General features: G+C 47.4%; 1 protein-coding gene across 5 annotated transcripts in view; it reads left to right on the plus strand.

Moving 5' to 3' along the window:
- The window catches only part of CFAP92 (cilia and flagella associated protein 92 (putative)), a 103,445-nt gene extending 93,551 nt beyond the window's left edge, over positions 1–9,894 (plus strand). For all 5 annotated transcript variants that reach the window (XM_033926645.1, XM_033926644.1, XM_033926649.1 and 2 more), the window contains 4 exons: positions 1,185–1,329; positions 5,618–5,844; positions 7,316–7,476; positions 8,667–9,894. In XM_033926645.1, the coding sequence (XP_033782536.1) occupies positions 1,185–1,329; positions 5,618–5,844; positions 7,316–7,476; positions 8,667–8,676 (543 nt within the window). In that variant the 3' untranslated portion in view covers positions 8,677–9,894. The remainder of the gene's footprint in view (positions 1–1,184; positions 1,330–5,617; positions 5,845–7,315; positions 7,477–8,666) is intronic.
- Positions 9,895–19,138: the final 9,244 nt, after the last annotated feature.

Here is a 19,138-nt window from a genome sequence, read left to right on the forward strand (position 1 = left end):
TGAGTGGAGTAGAACGGGCACAAGTTGATCGATTTTTCACTCTGTTGATCGATTTTCCGCCTCTGATGATTGCCGGCAGGAGGGTGCTCAACCTCTCCTGACGGATCCCCACCCCCCGATGATCGCCGGCAGGAGGGTGCCCAACTCCTCCTGCCAGACCCCCCTCCCCAGGCCCCCCCCCAACGGAAACCCCCAACCTTTCAAGGTAAACCCGGAGGGGCGTTGGGGGTTTCCGTTGGGGCGGTCCGGGGAGGGGTTGAGCACCCTCTTGCCAGCAATCATTCAGAGGGAGGGACGGAGACTGGCGGCTGAGACCGCTATACTATTCGCAGCAGGGAGATCCCTTGCCGCAATAAGTATAGCGGCCGCGTCTACAAAATGCTGGCCTACATTGTAAGCGTCTCCTGCTCTACTAGGGAGATGCGTAGGGCCGCCTAGGTTTGCCTAAGGCTTGTGGGCCTCCCTAGGCTCCAGGAGAGGTGCCTTCAATATAGGCGGCCTGCCTGGGGAGCATTTTTAAAAAAAAATATGCATCCCAATTGGCTGATTAGACAGCTGTAGGATGCAGTTTACAGAATCCGGGCCAGAGAAGATCATTCATCAGGCTGTGTTCACAGAAGCTCAATGTGAACACAGCCTGATGAATGATAGAAGCATAGAAGCTTTGAGTTGTCTTCCCTGTTAAAAAATAAAAATGCTCAAGTATTTTCCAATATAATTATTCTTGCTCTTTGGCAGGTCTTATTTTTGTTTTACCTTTGTTGTTCTTGAGTCCTTGTTGACAGCAGTCTTTTGCTAGGGAATTCCACATGTGTGACATGGTAAATCTGTCCTCAGAAAAACTAAAGCTGCTTACAGGTAGGGTTACCATATGGCTCCAGAAAAAGGAGGACAGATTGAGACATCTGGGTTTTACTTCCATTGAAAGCTATGGAAGTAAAACCTAATCCAGTCTCCTTTTTCTGGAGCCATATCCCTACCTGTTACAGGTATCCTCTGATAATAGCAGTTCACCAGTCATGCAAACCCTTCATTTTTCCCTGGGAAGTTGTTTGCTTTTTTATATAACTTAGCTAAATGAAAACTGAAAGAAGCTTTATGGTCATGATAGGAGTATAAAGACTTGTACAATATTTGCTGTTGGAAATATGACAACTTATATCTTGTTTGCCACTTCTTTCAAGAAATGGAAAGAGAACCTTTTGCATGACAAACCAGTGTCAGATCGAGGTCCATGGGGTTGGAATCAACGTCATATGGATTTTGATCTTTACAGTAAACCTACCGACATCATCTCTGTAGAAACCTCATATTCCTCTCATTATACTGGTAAGAAATCTATTTTCAAATTTCAAATGTTTTCAACAGTATTAAAAAATAGTGTCTTATTGACTTAGGGCCCCTTTTACAAAGCCATAGTAGTGTTTCTACCATGGCAAATGCACCAAAACCCATAGGAATTAAATGGGCTTCACTGCATTTGCCATGGGGGAATCACTAGCATGTCTTTGTAAAAGGGGCCCTTTAATTACAATACAGTAATTTGTTTAAGCAGAAGTTTCTCCCTGTTCCTTTCTATATCCAGTTCAATCATAACCAGAATTGGGACTTAATGCAATGAGTCTTCATTCACAACTACATGAAACACATACGAAACACAGATGTGCAAAAATGACTTTATTAATTTATTCCCTAGAGGACAGTGTCTTCAGGAAATGTTTGGAAGGTATTATGTCTCTCAAAAGAACCTTTTTACTGAACTTTTTAACCTACCATAATCACTGTTTTCTTTTTTTGAATCTGTTACAAAAAACACACACACACCTGCAAATGAATAGTAATTATGCATTAAAATTTGTAGAAAAGATCTGTCGAGCCCAGTATCCTGGTTCCATCAGGGACTAATCCAGGTAACAAATACCTTGCAGGATCCCAAAAGAGTAAAACAGATGTTATGCTGCTTATCTCAGCAATAAAACAGTGGACGTTCCTAAGTATCACAGAGCTGGGAGTTGGAAGGTATCTTTCTGATCTGCTCTGATTTTGGTTTATTATCGGGGTTTTATCCAGATATTGAGGCTTCGCGGAGCTCCAGAGGCCCCCAGTGTTACTGGGGCAGATCTGCCTGGGAGAAGATACAGGCAGTCTTATCAGAAATCCTTTTCAAGAGCACCTACCTAGAAGGCTTGGGGCCCGCTCCCCTAGTAGCAAGGTTCACTTCTGGTTATTGCTGGAGCTTGAACACAGGCTGTGTGGCTCCAAGGGCTCTATCAAGTTCCAGCTGCATTTCCATTTCCTGAACATGTGTGAGAAGCTGTGGGGTCTGGGGACTCAGGCTCTCTTGAGGTTCAAGGCGGATTACAAAAGGAGTTATCTGGCCATTTCCAGAGGAATTGAAGAATAGAACAGGTTGCTTCAGAGAATTGGGACTAGGTGTTAGTTTGTCTTCAAGGATTTCTTGAATAGCATGGTTTTTATTTCTTTTCTGAACAATTTGTAGTCTGGGGTCGTTATCAATAAATTGGAGAGTTGGTAGGCTAGTTTTGCTGCTTGTGTGGCTAGAAGGCTATCGTACAGTTTTTTTCGTTTGACGTCTCTGATTGGGAAATGCGTGAACGGTTTGTGGGTTCTCCTAGGCAGTTGTTTAGGTAGGCTGGGCTGGTTTTAAATAGTAGGCAGTAGAATTTGAATAGTACTCTTGCTTGTATTGGGGAGCCAGTGTGAGTCGAGGTAAGCTGCCGTGATGTGGTCGTGTTTCCTCGGTGAATAGATAAGTTTTACTGCTGTGTTTTGAACTGTTTATAGTTGTTTTATCATGGTTGTGGGGCAGGGGAGATAGGAAACTTTAATGCTGAGCAAATTCATTGTTGAACATTGCCTCAGCAGTTGTAGATTTCCTCTCCTTTTGCATCTATGGCTTTGGGGGGGCATGTTTCACATACATGGCCTTTTGATTTTCCAGTACAAAGGAATACAGCAGAGAGAGAGAGAAAGACCTGCCTAACAGTTGCAGTAGTCTAGAAGACCTAGGACTAGGGACTGGACCAAGAGCTGGAACTGTGTTCTGTCGAATAATTTTTGAACTTGCCTTAAGTTTCTCATGATCGCAAATGATTTTTGTATTGTTTTGTTGATTTGTGGTTGCATGGTACAGCATCTGTCTATCGTCATTCCTAGTTTTAGAGTGTGGGGTATATGATTGAGTTTATTACTAGATTTGTTATGGTTGGGGTTTTATTATTTTCGAGGAGAATTAATTTTGTCTTGTCTGGGTTCAGTTTCAGTTTGTAATTTTTCATCCATGTTGCTACTGTTTCAAGTGTCCTGTGTAGTATGTCTGTCATGGAGGACGTTGGTTGGTCAAAAGGAAGGAGAATGGTGATGTCGTCTGCATAGCTATGGGAGGTTAAGCCTAATTTGTCCAGGCAGGTTTGTGTGGTTTGGTCTTAGAGGGGTTTGTTGGTCTTCTTCCCCATGTTGGTGTGATAGTGTAGTGAGATCCAGTTGTATTTTTCTACCTGTGCTGAGGTGTTGTGTCCAGGAGGGAACCTGTGCTGTAGTTGGATCTGAAACCAGACTGTGTAGGGTGGAGTCTGGCAATTTATGTTACTGTCCACTGTGATTCTCCTGGCTGGGTGGCAAATTCTGTTAGTAGTTGAAATAATTGGAATTGGGGAGATGTTATTTGCCTTCCAGGATGATCAGTAGGATAGTTTGCATTTGTTTTTGTGGTGTAGATTTCATTGTGAAAGAAGCTGGTGGGAGTGCGGTTATAGGTAGGCTTTTGGGGTGGAGAGGTTGTTTTTCTCTTGGAGGTTGTTGGTGGCAGGTGGTTGGGGTTTTTGTGTGATTGTGTGTGTGATCAACATTGGGGGTGGAGCTGGTCTCCCACACCCGACCAACTCCTTCCCTTGCGTCTGCTGCAGTCAGGCTGGGTTGGGGCAGCTCCTGGAGCTACCCTGAAAAGGAAAAAAATGATGCTTATCTTAGGCAGAAGTGTTCTCCATTTCCGAGAAGGTGTTTCAGCACAATGTTGAAAGAATTGCAACAGAACTGTGAGTACAGTCTATTGCTGTCTAAGAGAAAAAATCTGGGGTTGGGTCCCTAAATTGCAGTTTTGAAGGTTTCTGGGTATTTGGGTTCCCTATCTCCAAAACCCCCTTTGCTGAATGTTTTGTGTTTCTATTCAGCTTCCCCAGTCTGTTTTTGTCACCAAAATGCTGCTGCGGTGGGCATCCTGGATTTCCCGATTTTTGTTTTAAAAGCCACAGTTTGCCTTAAAACACCTTGATTTTGGTTAAAATCAAGATAGATGGACTCCTCGGGCTGTTTTGCCAGATTTGCACTGAATGACTGGCTGAAGAGCATCTGTGTTGCAGGGCATGTCGGGGGAGGGGGGAGCAGCAGGCTTAGGGACACTAGGGCGATGGAGTCACAGGTGGCTCATTCTGTGGGTCAAAAATCCCTTTTGGAGCCCCCCAATAGCAACTAGGCATCTTCAGTGAAACACATAAATGGAGACAAGGAGAGTCCTGTAGGCATCTTGTTCAGGGCTTCACCCCTGTTTTTGTTGGGTCTTATGTTTCAAGCCTGCCTGTCTTATTAGGGTCTAGCCGCACCGTCTAGTGTCTCGCCAGCTGTTGTGCATTGTTGTTTGCCCACACAGAGTTCAGTTCCAGCTCTAAAGGTTGAAGTGGAGGGCCAGTTAGTGAAAGACCAAGATAATTATGAGACCTCATTTAGAATATTATGTGGACTGCACCTTCAAAAAGAAATAAACAGGATGGTCGGTCTAGATGATGCCTACTAAAATGGTAGGCAGTCTTTATCATAAGGTGTTTGGAGACAGACTTAAAGATTTCAATATGTATTCTTTGGAGGAAAGGTAGGAGAGGGGAGATTGATAGAGATGTTTAAATACCTACATGGTGTAAATGTGCATGAGTTGAGTCTCTTTCATTTGAAAGGAAGCTCTGGAATGAGAGGGTGTAGGATGAAGTTAAGAGGCGATAAGCTCAGGAATAATCTAAGGAAATACATTTTAGGGCGTGGAAGAGGTGATGAAGAGGTGATGGACTGTCTGAATTTAAGAAAGCCTGGGATAGGCACGTAGAGATCTCTTAGAGGAAGAGATAATGGTTACTGTTAATGGGCAGACTGGATGGGCCATATGGCCTTATCTGCCATCATGTTTCTGTGTTAACACATAGTTGTTAACTGTAGTGTATAATCTTGAATGAAAGACATTATCTACCTCACATGACTCGTATTATTATGGACAACATACGGACATTTTTACGGACATTTTACGGACATTATTACGGACATCATGATAAACTGCTGCTTGATCTAGGGGGTTACTTTGTTTTTTTTTAATATTCAGAGCTTTCATTGAAAAAATATCACATTGAAAAAACTTCTAATGCACATTGATTACTTCACTAGCCACCTATTTGCAGAGCACTGATCAATTCCATTCCATTTGTTGATCTGTATTGCAAAATCTCTGACAGCTTTTTAACAGCTCATTGGCTGTTTATTTGTTGCTACTTATTACATTCTCATTGGCTACAAGATTTTAGTTGTCTTCTTTACTTTACTTTTGTTTGCCTTTTAGAAGACCATTTTGCAGAAGACTTGCAGAAAACAGCAGAAAGAGAATACATTAAATGGCTTGAGAAAATTGTAGTAGATGACCCCAGGATGACATTTTATAGGTGCTCTATAGAGGGAGAGCTCACTGTCAGAGGACCAAAAGCCAGCAGCCAGCAAAAAAAGCTGGTAGGACTTTTAAAAGATGTGCCAGTAAAGTACTCTCTGCGGGAACCCATCTTGACACTAAAGGTACTGTATAGACAGACAGTATTTTGAAGTAAGAGACAAATTTGTCCCCATCCCCACAGAAAAAACAATTTCCCTGTCCCATTCTTGTAAGCTCTGCTTTAACTGCACAAGCCTCGAATACTTATTGATTTTAAAGTGTTTGAGGCTTGTGCAGATGAGGAAAAACAGGAGTAGAAAACAGGAGTCTTGGAAAAACAGGAGTAGGTTTCTGCTGGGACCCTGCTCGGGAAGGGGGTCCCATGGGGTGGGCAGGGGGTCCCATGGGGCCGCCAGGGGTTTTTCCCCTGATTTTGCTTTGTGCAGAGCTTATTTTCAGGCAGCCGGGGTTTTTGTGGTTGGCCCGGGGGTCTCGGAGGCTTTGCCCCCTCTGATACTTTCACATTCCCTCCTCCTCCTCCCCCCCCCTCGTCCAAGCACCCACGTGTGGCATGGGACGAATACTTGTGGTCTGAGGAGTGTATAGATCTGAATGAGGATCTGGACCCTTAGGGAGACCTCCAGGATCCTCTGGAGGGGACGGCTGCTGGTAGCGGGTCCTTGGCTTTTCCAGCTACCATTGAGGAGGCATCCATGGTGCGCCTTTTTCACAGAGACGAGCTCCCAGATTTGATTCAACAGGTCTTCTCTGTATTCTTCGGAGGATCCGCCCTGCCTCCCACTCTTTTCCTATGCATCAGGATATTCGGAATATTGTCCTGGTGCAATGGAATACACTGGAGACGCCGTTTCAGTTTTTGCGCTCCAGGGCTCATTTGTATCCCATCCCAGAGGGGGATAGGGCTACCTTGAAGTCACCAGTGCTATCACTGTGCCAGTGGTATACCTTGATTTCCAAAAAGCCTTTGACAAGGTGTCTCATGAACGACTACTCCGGAAACTGAAGAACCATGGGGTGGACAGAGACGTACATAGAAACTGGTTGGCGGGTAGGAAACAGAGGGTAGGGGTGAAGGGCTGGAGGAGGGTCACGAATGGAGTTCCACAGGGCTCGGTGCTTGGGCCGCTGCTATTTAATATATTCATAAATGATCTAGAAACAGGGACGAAGTGTGAGATAATAAAATTTGCAGACGAAACCAAACTATTTAGGGGAGCTCGGACTAAAGAGGAATGTGAGGAATTGCAAAGAGACTTGAACAAACTAGGGGAATGGGCGACAAAATGGCAAATGAAGTTCAACGTTGAGAAATGTAAGGTATTGCATGTGGGAAGCAGAAACCCGAGGTACAACTATATGATGGCACTTTTGCTTATGAGTGCTGATTAAGCCAATTAAAGAGATTTTTTAGACGTCTTTTATAGAATCAGGATCTTAGTGCGGATCTTAACAATGTCTACCTTTGAGCTTCATTTACTGAATATGGTCCCTTAAGTTTAAAAAAAACAAAACAAAACATAAGGGTGAAAATCATACAAGTTTACTCAGCATTAAGGCATCTTCTATAACAGTTTAATTTTATTTGCTATCCAGCCTATTACACCCCTGGCAGTTTTAGAGCGCACAGAAAACACCACAAAAGCATTTGGCCCAGGTGAAGATCAGCTCCATACTTTAACGTGGAATGGAAATGCAATCCCCCGATATGACATGGAACATAAAAAGTTTGAAAAGCTGAAAGGTGCCGATTTCAAGTAAGTCACAACAGGTAGCAAATCATTTTTACTGTAGTTTAATTTAAAAAGTAGATTGGAAATGTGTGAGAAATAGCAGTACACATGCAGACAAGTTTGGGGAAACTGTTCTCATTGCTTCAAGACCATTTGCAATCATTTTGCAGTTTATTTGAAAAAGAAAATGACTGAAAAATTAAGGGGTAGAGAATGACCCGGGACTGTTACCTGCTAGCCATGGGTAGCTGTGGGTAACTCGCCAGAACAGGATGAAAACAAACTGGTTGCCATTCACCACCTCGTAACAGGTTAAGAAAAACTGAAGAGCGTTTTTTTTAGCTTAAAAAGATGTGGAGGCTCCAGAAACAATCCTCCCAGCTGTCACAGCAGCCACATAATTGAACATTTGTAAAACTAAAACTACACAATGAAAAAGCCAAGCCTAAGACCCCCAGGAAACATGCTGCATCAAAACAAATTAAAATTTCAGGCACAATATTTACAACTGTTAGTTTACATCTGAGTGGAGGAGCAGCCTTATTAGTGCAGTTAATGCAGTGGACTGTGATTCTGGGAAATGAGGTTCAATTCCTACTGCCCTGGGCAAATCACTTGACCCTCCATTGCCCCAGGTTTTAGGTTGAGTTCATTAGGATCTGCTTATAATGTGTACAGCACTATATACATCTAATAGCACCATATAAATGGCCAGGACCTGACCCACCCACCTCCCCCACTTTACTAAAAATCAGTAGGAGGTTGCCCCCCCAAAATCACCCCCTGCACCTCCCCCATAGCTCTAAATTAGGATGACAACAAGAGAAATGCTCAGTCCCGCCACTCCAAAATGGTGGGTCTTGCAGGAAGGCCTGGTGCAATGAGATGTAGGGGGACATGCCTAAGGCCATGCTTGGCTCAGATGTCCAGGCAGACATGTTGATAACACAGTATTACCAATCCGATTCTGACATGCAGTGTTAGGCTATTGATCGAATGGCTCGTTTTAAGGGCCTCATGCCAGAATCGTGGAAAACCACGTAGTGAACTGTTTTGAGAATCAGGTCAGCAAATTGCTGACTATCAGTACACTATCAGAGAGTTTTGTGTATCTAGCCCCAGGTCACTATTTATGTTTGGTCACTGTGAAAGTTTGAACTTGTTAAAGAGCTTGTAGAATTATGTTCTTAATTTGCTAATTTCTTTCTTTGCAGGTTGTTTTGATCTGAGATCTCATTTCTTGTTAAACACTGAAACCTTTGATAGCATCTGAAACCAGCCAACTGTTAGGAGAGGTCTTCACTTAGGAACTGACAGAAACTGAACAATGCATATCCATATTGTATTGGTCTGTTGATCTTAAGCAAATGCATCTTAAGCAAATGTATGATGTGAGGGACAGAATTTCAAGATAAAATTGCATGCCACCTTTTATGATTGACTTGTTTTTATAGAGCAATTATGGTTTGATATCACATGGAACTCTTAAGTATTTCAGTGGACCAGAATTATAGGGTTGAAAGATGGAATACTTAAATGAGTGGGACACCAGGCAATCCTTACCTGTTTGCATTACCCCCCCCCCCCCCTAATTCAAGACAAAGCTTTAGCTTCCATCTTTGCAACACTGACATCTGGCATGGATAATTTGACTGCCTAGTCCAGAAATTGTAGATATTTCTTTTCCCAACCACCTGACATGATCTATGATCCTCCACCATTGCTCCCAGAAAAATCGAGCAGCTGTACAGTGGGTCACACACGGTTCCTGCGCTACAGTTTGGATTCCTAAGTGAACCTAATAGTGCTCCATTCTTCAAAGAATGTCTCCAGGGCCCTGAGCAGCAACAACGGTATGAAAAGAGAGCATGTTGGATGTTATCAGAGGAGCTTGGGTGATTTCAGATTCTGGAATTTTTTCCCCTTGTAATCCCAGATTCATTCTTCTTTCTTCAACTACCTCCCACAGTGTTCTTCTAATCTGACACACTATTCTACACTTGCTTTCACTGAAACTTCAGCTCACATGTCTTCTCTCTTTGTCATTACTTCTCAGCTTCGGTGGAGGGGTTATGAAAACCGATTGTTATTGAAGCTCTGTAATAAAAATATAAGCATGATGACTATACAGCTATAAATTTTAAGTTACTACATACCAAAAAATCAGATAAAACAACTTATGAAAAATGAGCAGTTATGACTTAGCAATTTTTCCATTCAGGGAACCCCTCCTGAATGGCCTGCTTCCACTGCAACCATCTATAATTTTGTGATTTGTTAAGACCAAATTTGTGTTGCAATCGTAAAAGGTCAAACTGCTTATCATCTGATATAACATCATCCAAAGTACGAGAGGGCACTCAGAAAAATTAAAAGGGGACAGATTCAGAACCAATGCTAGGAAGTTCTTCACCCAAAGGGTGATGGACACCTAGAATGAGCTTCCAGAGGGTGTGATATGACAGAGTATGATATCGGGGTTCAAGAAAGGATTAGATAATTTCCTGACGGAAAAAGGGATAGGTCCTGGACCTGATGGGCCGCCGTGAGAGCGGACTGCTGGGCATGATGGACCTCTGGTCTGACCCAGCAGAGGCAATGCTTATGTTCTTCATCCAGTGTTTCCAGATGACTTTAAACCTGCCAATTTGAATCTTGGAGTTCAGCCAGAGGGTCTGACACGTAGATTTATGAATTGGAATAGGTGTTAAATTACTGGGACTTTAAAGTTTGCCACGTGTCTAATAAAATTTTATTGTCCTTATACAATCTAGGTAACTTGATACTTAGGACATGACCTAAACGCAGTGGAGACATGAGTTGCCAGTCCAACCATAACCAGTCTGGGAGATTTTCCATGAGCCCAGGGAGCATCTAGTACGCATAATATAGGCTTGATGGTACAGTGGTGCCTCGCATAACGGACGCCTCGCACAGCGAACGCTGCGCACAACGAACTTTATGTCTTGATCCGTACAACGAACTTCGTTTCACACAACGAAGTCGCCCGAGCTGCATCCTTCCGCGCAGGCACTGCGCTTAACTGCCCTCTCTCCTCTTGCCCCCCCCAACTCCCCGACACGATCGGGGCAAAAAGGAGCCCAAGCCCTCTTGCCCCGCCGATTCCCCAACTCCCCACACAATATCGGGCCAGGAGGGAGCCCAAGTCCTCCTGGCCACGGCGATCCCCTAACCCCACCCTGCACTACATTACGGGCAGGAGGGATCCCAGGCCCTCCTGCCCTCGACGCAAACCCCCCCCCCCCCAACGACCGCCCCCCCCCAAGAACCTCCGACCGCCCCCCCAGCCGACCCGCGACCCCCCTGGCCGACCCCCACGACACCCCCAACCCCCTTCCCCGTACCTTTCTGTAGTTGGCCGGACAGATGGGAGCCAAACCCGCCTGTCCGGCAGGCAGCCATCGACGGAATGAGGCCGGATTGGCCCATCCGTCCCAAAGCTCCGCCTACTGGTGGGGCCTAAGGCGCCTGGGCCAATCAGAATAGGCCCGGGAGCCTTAGGTCCCTCCTGGGGGCGGGGCCTGAGGCACATGGGCCCAACCCGACCATGTGCCTCAGGCCCTGCCCCCAGGAGGGACCTAAGGCTCCCGGGCCTATTCTGATTGGCCCAGGCGCCTTAGGCCCCACCAGTAGGCGGAGCTTTGGGACGGATGGGCCAATCCGGCCTCATTCCGTCGATGGCTGCCTGCCGGACAGGCGGGTTTGGCTCCCGTCTGTCCGGCCAACTACAGAAAGGTACGGGGAAGGGGGTTGGGGGTGTCGTGGGGGTCGGCCAGGGGGGTCGCGGGTCGGCTGGGGGGGCGGTCGGAGGTTCTTGGGGGGGGCGGTCGTTGGGGGGAGGGGGGTTTGCGTCGAGGGCAGGAGGGCCTGGGATCCCTCCTGCCCGTAATGTAGTGCAGGGTGGGGTTAGGGGGTCGCCGTGGCCAGGAGGACTTGGGCTCCCTCCTGGCCCGATATTGTCGGGGAGTTGGGGAATCGGGGAGTTGGGGAATCATTTGTATAAATCCAGAACCTATTCCAAACCAATCCATTGTTTGATACATGAAGGTCCATTCCACACAATCATACACTAAGCCATTCATCTTTATATATGGGCCCCAGTTATGGCAATCATTCATATTATATCTTAGTAGTATAGAGCTTAATAGAAGGTACCGAAATTATATTGCAGTCAAATGCACCACTTAATACACCTTTCCATGGATATCTCTGTATTGTTAATTTGGGGATATGGATATGAACAAGCTGTGGATATTGTCTATAATGCTAGATCTTTAAGTAACCAAATGTATATGGGAATTCAATCGTGTATATCGAACTATATGTAAGAACGTATTGAAAATACTGTTTTGATAACATAGGACCATTCATACCACATTAACACAGAACACTCATTAACATCACACCATCAATATAAGAAATTATAAAACAACGGAGAAAAATAAACCTCAAGTGTGAGAGGCCGGGACTACACAAGTACCCGAGTCTACTCACATCATCACTGGTTTATAAAAAAACTCCGTGTACATTTAAATAAATACTTTTTCATTCACACTCAATAACTTCTTAAGAGTTTTCAAAGAATTTTTTCAAAAGTGTTTCAGAGTAATATATAAAGACATATTCATGGCATGACCCAGATCCCAAACTAATCACAAACAGCACGAGGGCTACAGCTCAACTAAACAGGTGTATGCAATTGTTGAGGCATGGAAATTTGGAGCACAAGAATGAGAACAAGCAACAACTCATCTGAAAAAACGGAGTGTCCCAAACGATTCTCAGTCCTTTATCCCGACAGAAAAGTCCTTCTGTTTCGCCTAAAAGGCTACTTCAGGGGAGAAATCCAATGTCCAAAAAATCTCCTGCTTCTTCCAACGCCACAATTGTAAAGCTGGCTCCTCTCAAGATAGTACTATCTTGAGAGGAGCCAGCTTTACAATTGTGGCGTTGGAAGAAGCAGGAGATTTTTTGGACATTGGATTTCTCCCCTGAAGTAGCCTTTTAGGCGAAACAGAAGGACTTTTCTGTCGGGATAAAGGACTGAGAATCGTTTGGGACACTCCGTTTTTTCAGATGAGTTGTTTTCCATGCCTCAACAATTGCATACACCTGTTTAGTTGAGCTGTAGCCCTCGTGCTGTTTGTGATTAGTTTGGGATCTGGTTCATGCCATGAATATGTCTTTATATATTACTCTGAAACACTTTTGAAAAAATTCTTTGAAAACTCTTAAGAAGTTATTGAGTGTGAATGAAAAAGTATTTATTTAAATGTACACGGAGTTTTTTTATAAACCAGTGATGATGTGAGTAGACTCGGGTACTTGTGTAGTCCCGGCCTCTCACACTTGAGGTTTATTTTTCTCCGTTGTTTTATAATTTCTTATATTGATGGTGTGATGTTAATGAGTGTTCTGTGTTAATGTGGTATGAATGATCCTATGTTATCAAAACAGTATTTTCAATACGTTCTTACATATAGTTAGATCTTTAAGTAAGACATTGGGGTGTCAGTCTTTCTATATCCTTCTGGTATGTTCAGACTTATAATGTCATGTTGTATTTTTATTTTTAGGTGTTTAGCAAGAACTATTTATGCCCTATTATGCACATGTATATAACATTATTATCTTTATTAAACTGATATGTCCCTCAAACTTTGTGCCCTGAATGTGAAAGGGCTTAATAACCCAGTCAAACAACAAAAAATACGGGATTATATATCTCGACTTCAACCTGATATAGTTCTATTACAAAAAACTCATTTAAATGCTAATGATTCCGCTAAGTTACAATTTCCTTGCTTGTTATTGGCACATCTCGATACTCCCCTGCTGATCCTAAGAGTTTGTTATTGCGAGCGCTACTATTAATAGCTCTTAGGATATTTGCCAAATGGAAGAATTTTACTGACGTATCTCATGCAGAGTGGTGGTCACACTTAAACATCATTGTCAAATACGAATCTCTTTTTGCACAGAAGATGGGATCCCTACACCAATTCCATGCTATATGGGACCCGATATTACAATATTGTTCTCAAGAAGCTTCATGAGGATGACCTTGCTATTGCTTTTCAATTGACTGCACTGAACATCTGTACGATTCTATATATTTTCTTCTATCCTGTTTGGACCCAAATTCTGCATTTCACACTTATGTGTGCACTATTGGAAACGTGTGCACTTTCTGAGAGAATGCATGCCATGAACAAATATTTGTATTTTTCTGCTCATTTTCATTTGCTAGCAATATAGGTGATATCATTTCTTGTATTGGCTCAAGCATTTATGTATATCCTTAAAATTAAATAATTTATCTCCTAAATATGAAATATTCTTAAACAAAAATTTAATTTAATTTTAATTCAGTTTTTTTATTTTTCCCTAAAGAAGTTTATATCATCACTTGACAGTGAAAAAGCTGTATCGCATGCAGTTTTCAATATGGGACTGCATGGTAGGCAAACTCAGTCTGGAATTGTCCCTTACAGCTTGTCATATAAAACAAATATATATTTGAATTCTGGTCTGAAATTTGGCAGCTAAAATTTAATGCTAAGAAATACAAGGTCATGTATTTGGACTGCAAAAACCCAAGGGAACGGTATAGTTTAGGGGGTGAAGAACTTATTTGCATGACAGAAGAGCAGAACTTGGACTGTATGCAGCTACAATCATTTGCCTCTTCTTTAGCACTCTCCAGACCAGTAGAGGTTAACTTTACGAATGGGTATATATCTAATCATGACCAGCAGGTGGAGACTGAAAACAAAACTTTGGGACAGTATATCCTAGCCCCTCCTCTCTATTTCCCTCAGTCTTCTTTCAGTCTCCAGCAGGTGTTGAGTGATCTGTACCCATCTCCCTTGGTAGGGCTGTTGGAATTTGTTTAGGGGGTTTATTGTCCCTGTTTTTAGCCGGACGGAGCTTGGGCGGACTCTGTTTGGGGGTTCGTCCGACCTCGGGGGTGTTAAACCCGGCGGGTCACGAGCGGGGTCCCTCCCCCCACTTCCTCCACCTCCCCATATTTTTTTAGAGGAGCCTCAGCAGTAAGCCTTGCCCCCTAAATCAAGCAAGGCATATTGCTTCGAGAGCCTGTGGAGTCTGTTCTGTAAAAAAAAAAAAAAAAAAAAATCCTGAGGTAGTGCTGGTCTGAAGGGTTGTTTCCCTTTAAGAAAACTGTATTTTACTGTATTTTTTCATGTAACCAGCACTTTTTTATAGCTAGGTCGCGTATGGAGCAATTGTGCCCTTCTCCGGGGGAGTAGGACACAATTTTAGTCCAGCCGCGAGGCACTCGCGGCCGGCCTGAACTCGGCGGTTTGGGTCGGTGAGGTGGTGGAGCTCCGTCGGCAGCGGCTGCAGGCGCCCAGAGCTCCCCGCCGATGGTGCCTCGCGAGTCGGCTTGGAGCAGTGGGGAAGCCCGGTCTTCCACAACCGCCCACGGAGGGATTCCCCGAAGGATTCCCTCTCAGCTGATTTTTTGACAGCTGATGCCGGCTTGCCTGCTTTAGCGGCTGAGACTATTCAGGTTTCTCAGCCGCTTCAGGCTATGGAGGGAGCTTTTTTGGCGGGAAAACCGCCATCTTCTCTGTCTGGCCCCTCCATTTTGTCTTCCACCTCAGGTGACCTTCCCCCTGTTTTGACTATGCAGGGGCAAGGTTCTGCTGGGTCCCCTGCTGTGGCAGGGAGTCCCTTGGGACCCACGGGGGGTTTTTCTCCTGAATTTTTCTTTTCTTTATGCAGAGCCTATTTTCAGGCGGCTGGGGGTCCCGGTTGCGCCCAGGGGGTTTCGGGGGGTGGGTTTTCCTCCGCGCTCCCTGCGGCTTTGCCTCTTTCGTCTGGCGTGACGTCCCCTCCGCCGCCTCCCTTGTCCAAGCGTCCGCGGGTGTCGTGGGACGAGAATTTGTGGTCGGAGGAACGGGTCGGTCTGGAGGAGGACCTGGACCCTTCTGAGGAGTTCCAGGACTCTCTGGAGGGGACGGAAGCTGGCGGCGGGTTGTCGGATTTCCCGTTCTCCAGTGACGAGGCGTCCGTGGTGCGCCTTTTTCAGAAAGATGAGCTGCCTGACCTTATTCAGCAGGTTTCTTCGGTTTTGCGTTTTGAGGACGCGCCGCCGGAGACTCCGCGTGTGGGGGACCCCCTGTTACGGGGGATCCGTTCCGTTTCCCGCTCTTTTCCTATGCATCAGGATATTCGGGATATTATTCTGGAGCAGTGGAAAACGCCGGAGACGCCGTTTCGGCTGGCGCGCAGCATGGCTCGCCTGTATCCCATTCCGGAAGGGGATCGGGCTACGTTAGCTTCGCCAGTCGTGGATGCGGTGGTCTCGGCAATTTCCAAGCGGCATACCGTGCCTGTTGAGGGCGGTTCTGCCTTGCGGGACTCTGAGGAGCGCAAATTGGAGAGCATCCTTAAGCAAAATTTTCAGGTCTCTGCCTTTGGGGTCCAGGCGGCTATTTGTGGGGGACTGGTCGCTCGCGCCGTGTTTCGGTGGGCGGAGCGGGTCTTGGATCGAGAGTCTGACGACTGGTCTCTGGTGGATCAGGAGGTAGCGAAGATTGAGATGGCGGCCTCATTCCTCTCAGATGCTCTATATGACTTGGTGCGGATCTCGGCTAAGTCTATGGCTTTTGGCGTGGCCGCAAGGCGTGTGTTGTGGCTGCGCGCTTGGGCGGCGGATGCTGCGTCCAAAGCTAAGCTTACTAAATTTCCCTTTCGGGGGTCGTTTTTGTTTGGAGAGGACTTGGATAAGTTGATTCAGACTTTGTCGGACTCGAAAGTTCCCCGTCTGCCGGAGGACCGTGCCCGTCCGGCGTCTCGGGGGGGTGCGGCCCGGGGGCGTTTGCGGGATTTTCGCAAGTATCGCCCTGGGCGTGGGGCTGCTTCTTTCCAGTCTCCGGGATTTTCCCGGGGTCGGTTCTTCCAGCGCATGCAGCCCTTTCGGGGGGCCCATCGGGGGGCAGGGAATCCCTCCGCCGGTTCCCCCGCTTCCCGTCCTGCACAATGACGCCTTGCCGGCGCCCCCTTTGGTTCCGGTGGGGGCCCGGCTGCGTGAATTTTTCCCCAAATGGGCCGAGATCACGTCCGATCAGTGGGTCCTGGAGGTGGTGCGGGACGGTTATGCCCTGGAGTTCGCCCGCTCTCTGCCGGATTTTTTCCTCGCTTCTCCATGTCAGACTCCGGGGAAGACGCAGGCTTTTCGCCAGACCCTTCAGCGCTTGCTAGATCTCAGGGCAGTTGTTCCGGTGCCCCCTCCGGAGTGGGGCACGGGCAGGTACTCCATTTACTTTGTGGTGCCCAAGAAGGAGGGGACCTTTCGGCCCATCCTCGATTTGAAAGGGGTCAACAGGGCTCTCAAGATTCCCTCTTTCCGTATGGAAACTCTGCGGTCGGTCATTCTGGCGGTTCAGCCGGGGGAGTTTCTCACTTCTCTCGATCTGACGGAGGCCTACTTGCATGTTCCCATTCGGGCCTCTCATCAGCGTTTCCTGCGCTTTGCGATCTTGGGTCGGCACTTTCAGTTCTGTGCGCTTCCCTTTGGGCTGGTCACGGCTCCTCGGACGTTCACCAAGGTGATGGTGGTCGTCGCGGCAGCCTTGCGGTCGGAGGGCATCCTGGTACACCCCTACCTGGACGACTGGTTAATTCGGGCAAAGTCGTTGCAGGAAAGCTCCCGGGTTACTGCTCGGGTGGTGGAGTTTCTCCGGTCGCTGGGCTGGGTGGTCAACCTTTCCAAGAGTCGGTTGGTCCCGGCTCAGCGTCTGGAGTACCTAGGGGTGCTGTTCGACACCTCCTTGGGGAGGGTCTTCCTCCCAGAGGGCCGGGTGAGCAAATTGCAATCTCGGATTCGCCTGCTTTTGGCGTCCCGGTGTCCTCGGGCGCGAGATTTCCTCCGGGTCTTGGGGTCGATGGCGGCGTCCCTGGACGTGGTGAGGTGGGCGCGGGCCCACATGCGTCCTCTCCAGTATGCTCTGCTCCGGAGGTGGTCTCCCCAGAGGCACGGGATGGATGTTCCGGTCCCCCTGCGAGGCTTGGCGCGCTGCAGTCTGCGTTGGTGGCTCCAGACCCCTCACCTAGTTCAGGGGGTGGGTCTGGATCTCCCGCAGTGGACGGTGCTCCTGACGGATGCGAGTCTCCTGGGTTGGGGGGCTCAGTGTTTGGGTCACTCAGCTCAGGGCACCTGGTCCGCGGAGGAGGCCGCCTGGTCGATCAACGTGTTGGAGACCAGAGCGGTCCGTCTGGCGCTGTTGGTTTTCCACTCCCTGTTGCTGGGCAAGTCGGTCAGAGTGCTGTCGGACAATGCCACGGCGGTGGCTTAGGTCAATCGTCAGGGGGGCACCAAGAGCACTCAGGTGGCGCAGGAGGCGGCTCTGCTCATGGTTTGGGCGGAATCCCATCTGCTGGACCTCTCGGCCTCTCATATAGCCGGAGTAGAAAATGTTCAGGCAGACTTCCTCAGTCGTCACTTTCTAGATCCAGGAGAGTGGTGTCTCGGCGCCGAGGCGTTTCAGTTGATAGTGCAGGCTTGGGGGCAGCCCCTGATGGACCTGATGGCCACGGGTGGCAACGCCAAAGTGCCCCGCTTCTTCAGTCGTCGCAGGGACGGTCTGGCCGAGGGTCTGGATGCTCTGGTCCAGCAGTGGCCAACGGAGGGGCTGTTGTATGTGTTCCCTCCTTGGCCGCTGGTGGGCAGAGTGCTTCTTCGCATTGTTCACCATCCGGGTTTGGTGGTGCTGGTGGCGCCGGATTGGCCTCGCCGTCCGTGGTATGCGGATCTGGTGAGGCACCTGGTAGCGGATCCTCTTCCTCTGCCTCTCTCGGACGACCTTCTGATGCAGGGTCCCATTCCCATGTTCGACCCGTCTCCCTTCTGTCTTACGGCGTGGCTCTTGAAAGGGGTCGCCTTAGCAAGAAGGGATATTCAGACAAGGTGATCTCTACACTGTTGGGGTCCCGGAGGCTTTCTACCTCTCGGGCTTATGTGCGGGTTTGGCGTCTCTTTGAGGAATGGTGTCGGGCGCGGGGAGTGACCTCTTTTCGCGCTTATCTGCCTAACATTCTGGAGTTCTTGCAGGATGGCCTGGATAGAGGCCTGGCTTGGTCTTCTCTCCGGGTTCATTTTGCGGCCCTGTCGGCCTTTCGAGGGTTGGTGTCAGGTCAGCGTTTATCGGCTCTTCCTGATGTGATTCGGTTTTTGCGGGCGGCCAAGTTGCTTAGGCCTCCCCTACGGCCCTCGGTTCCCTCTTGGGATCTTAATCTGGTTCTCTCTGTTTTGGTGCGTCCGCCTTTCGAGCCCTTGGACGACTGTTCTTTGAAGGACCTTACTTTGAAGGCGGTCTTTTTGGTGGCCATTACTTCTGCTAGGCGTGTTTCTGAGCTGCAGGCTTTCTCTTGTAGGGCTCCCTTCTTGGAGTTTTCTAGGGAGCGGGTCGTCTTGCGGCCTGTTCCTTCCTTTCTGCCGAAGGTTGTTTCTCCTTTTCATGTCAATCAATCGGTGGTTCTCCCGGTCTTGGGTGGTCGGGAGGGCTCTTCTGAGCAACGGCAGCTGCGCAAGTTGGATGTCGGTCGGGTCCTTCGCTCTTATGTGCAGCGGACCCAGGAATTCCGGAAGTCCGATCATCTCTTTGTCCTCCTGGCGGGTCCTCGTCGGGGAGCGGGC

Source organism: Geotrypetes seraphini, chromosome 17 (assembly GCF_902459505.1).
Source record: "Geotrypetes seraphini chromosome 17, aGeoSer1.1, whole genome shotgun sequence".
Classification (NCBI taxonomy): domain Eukaryota; kingdom Metazoa; phylum Chordata; class Amphibia; order Gymnophiona; family Dermophiidae; genus Geotrypetes; species Geotrypetes seraphini.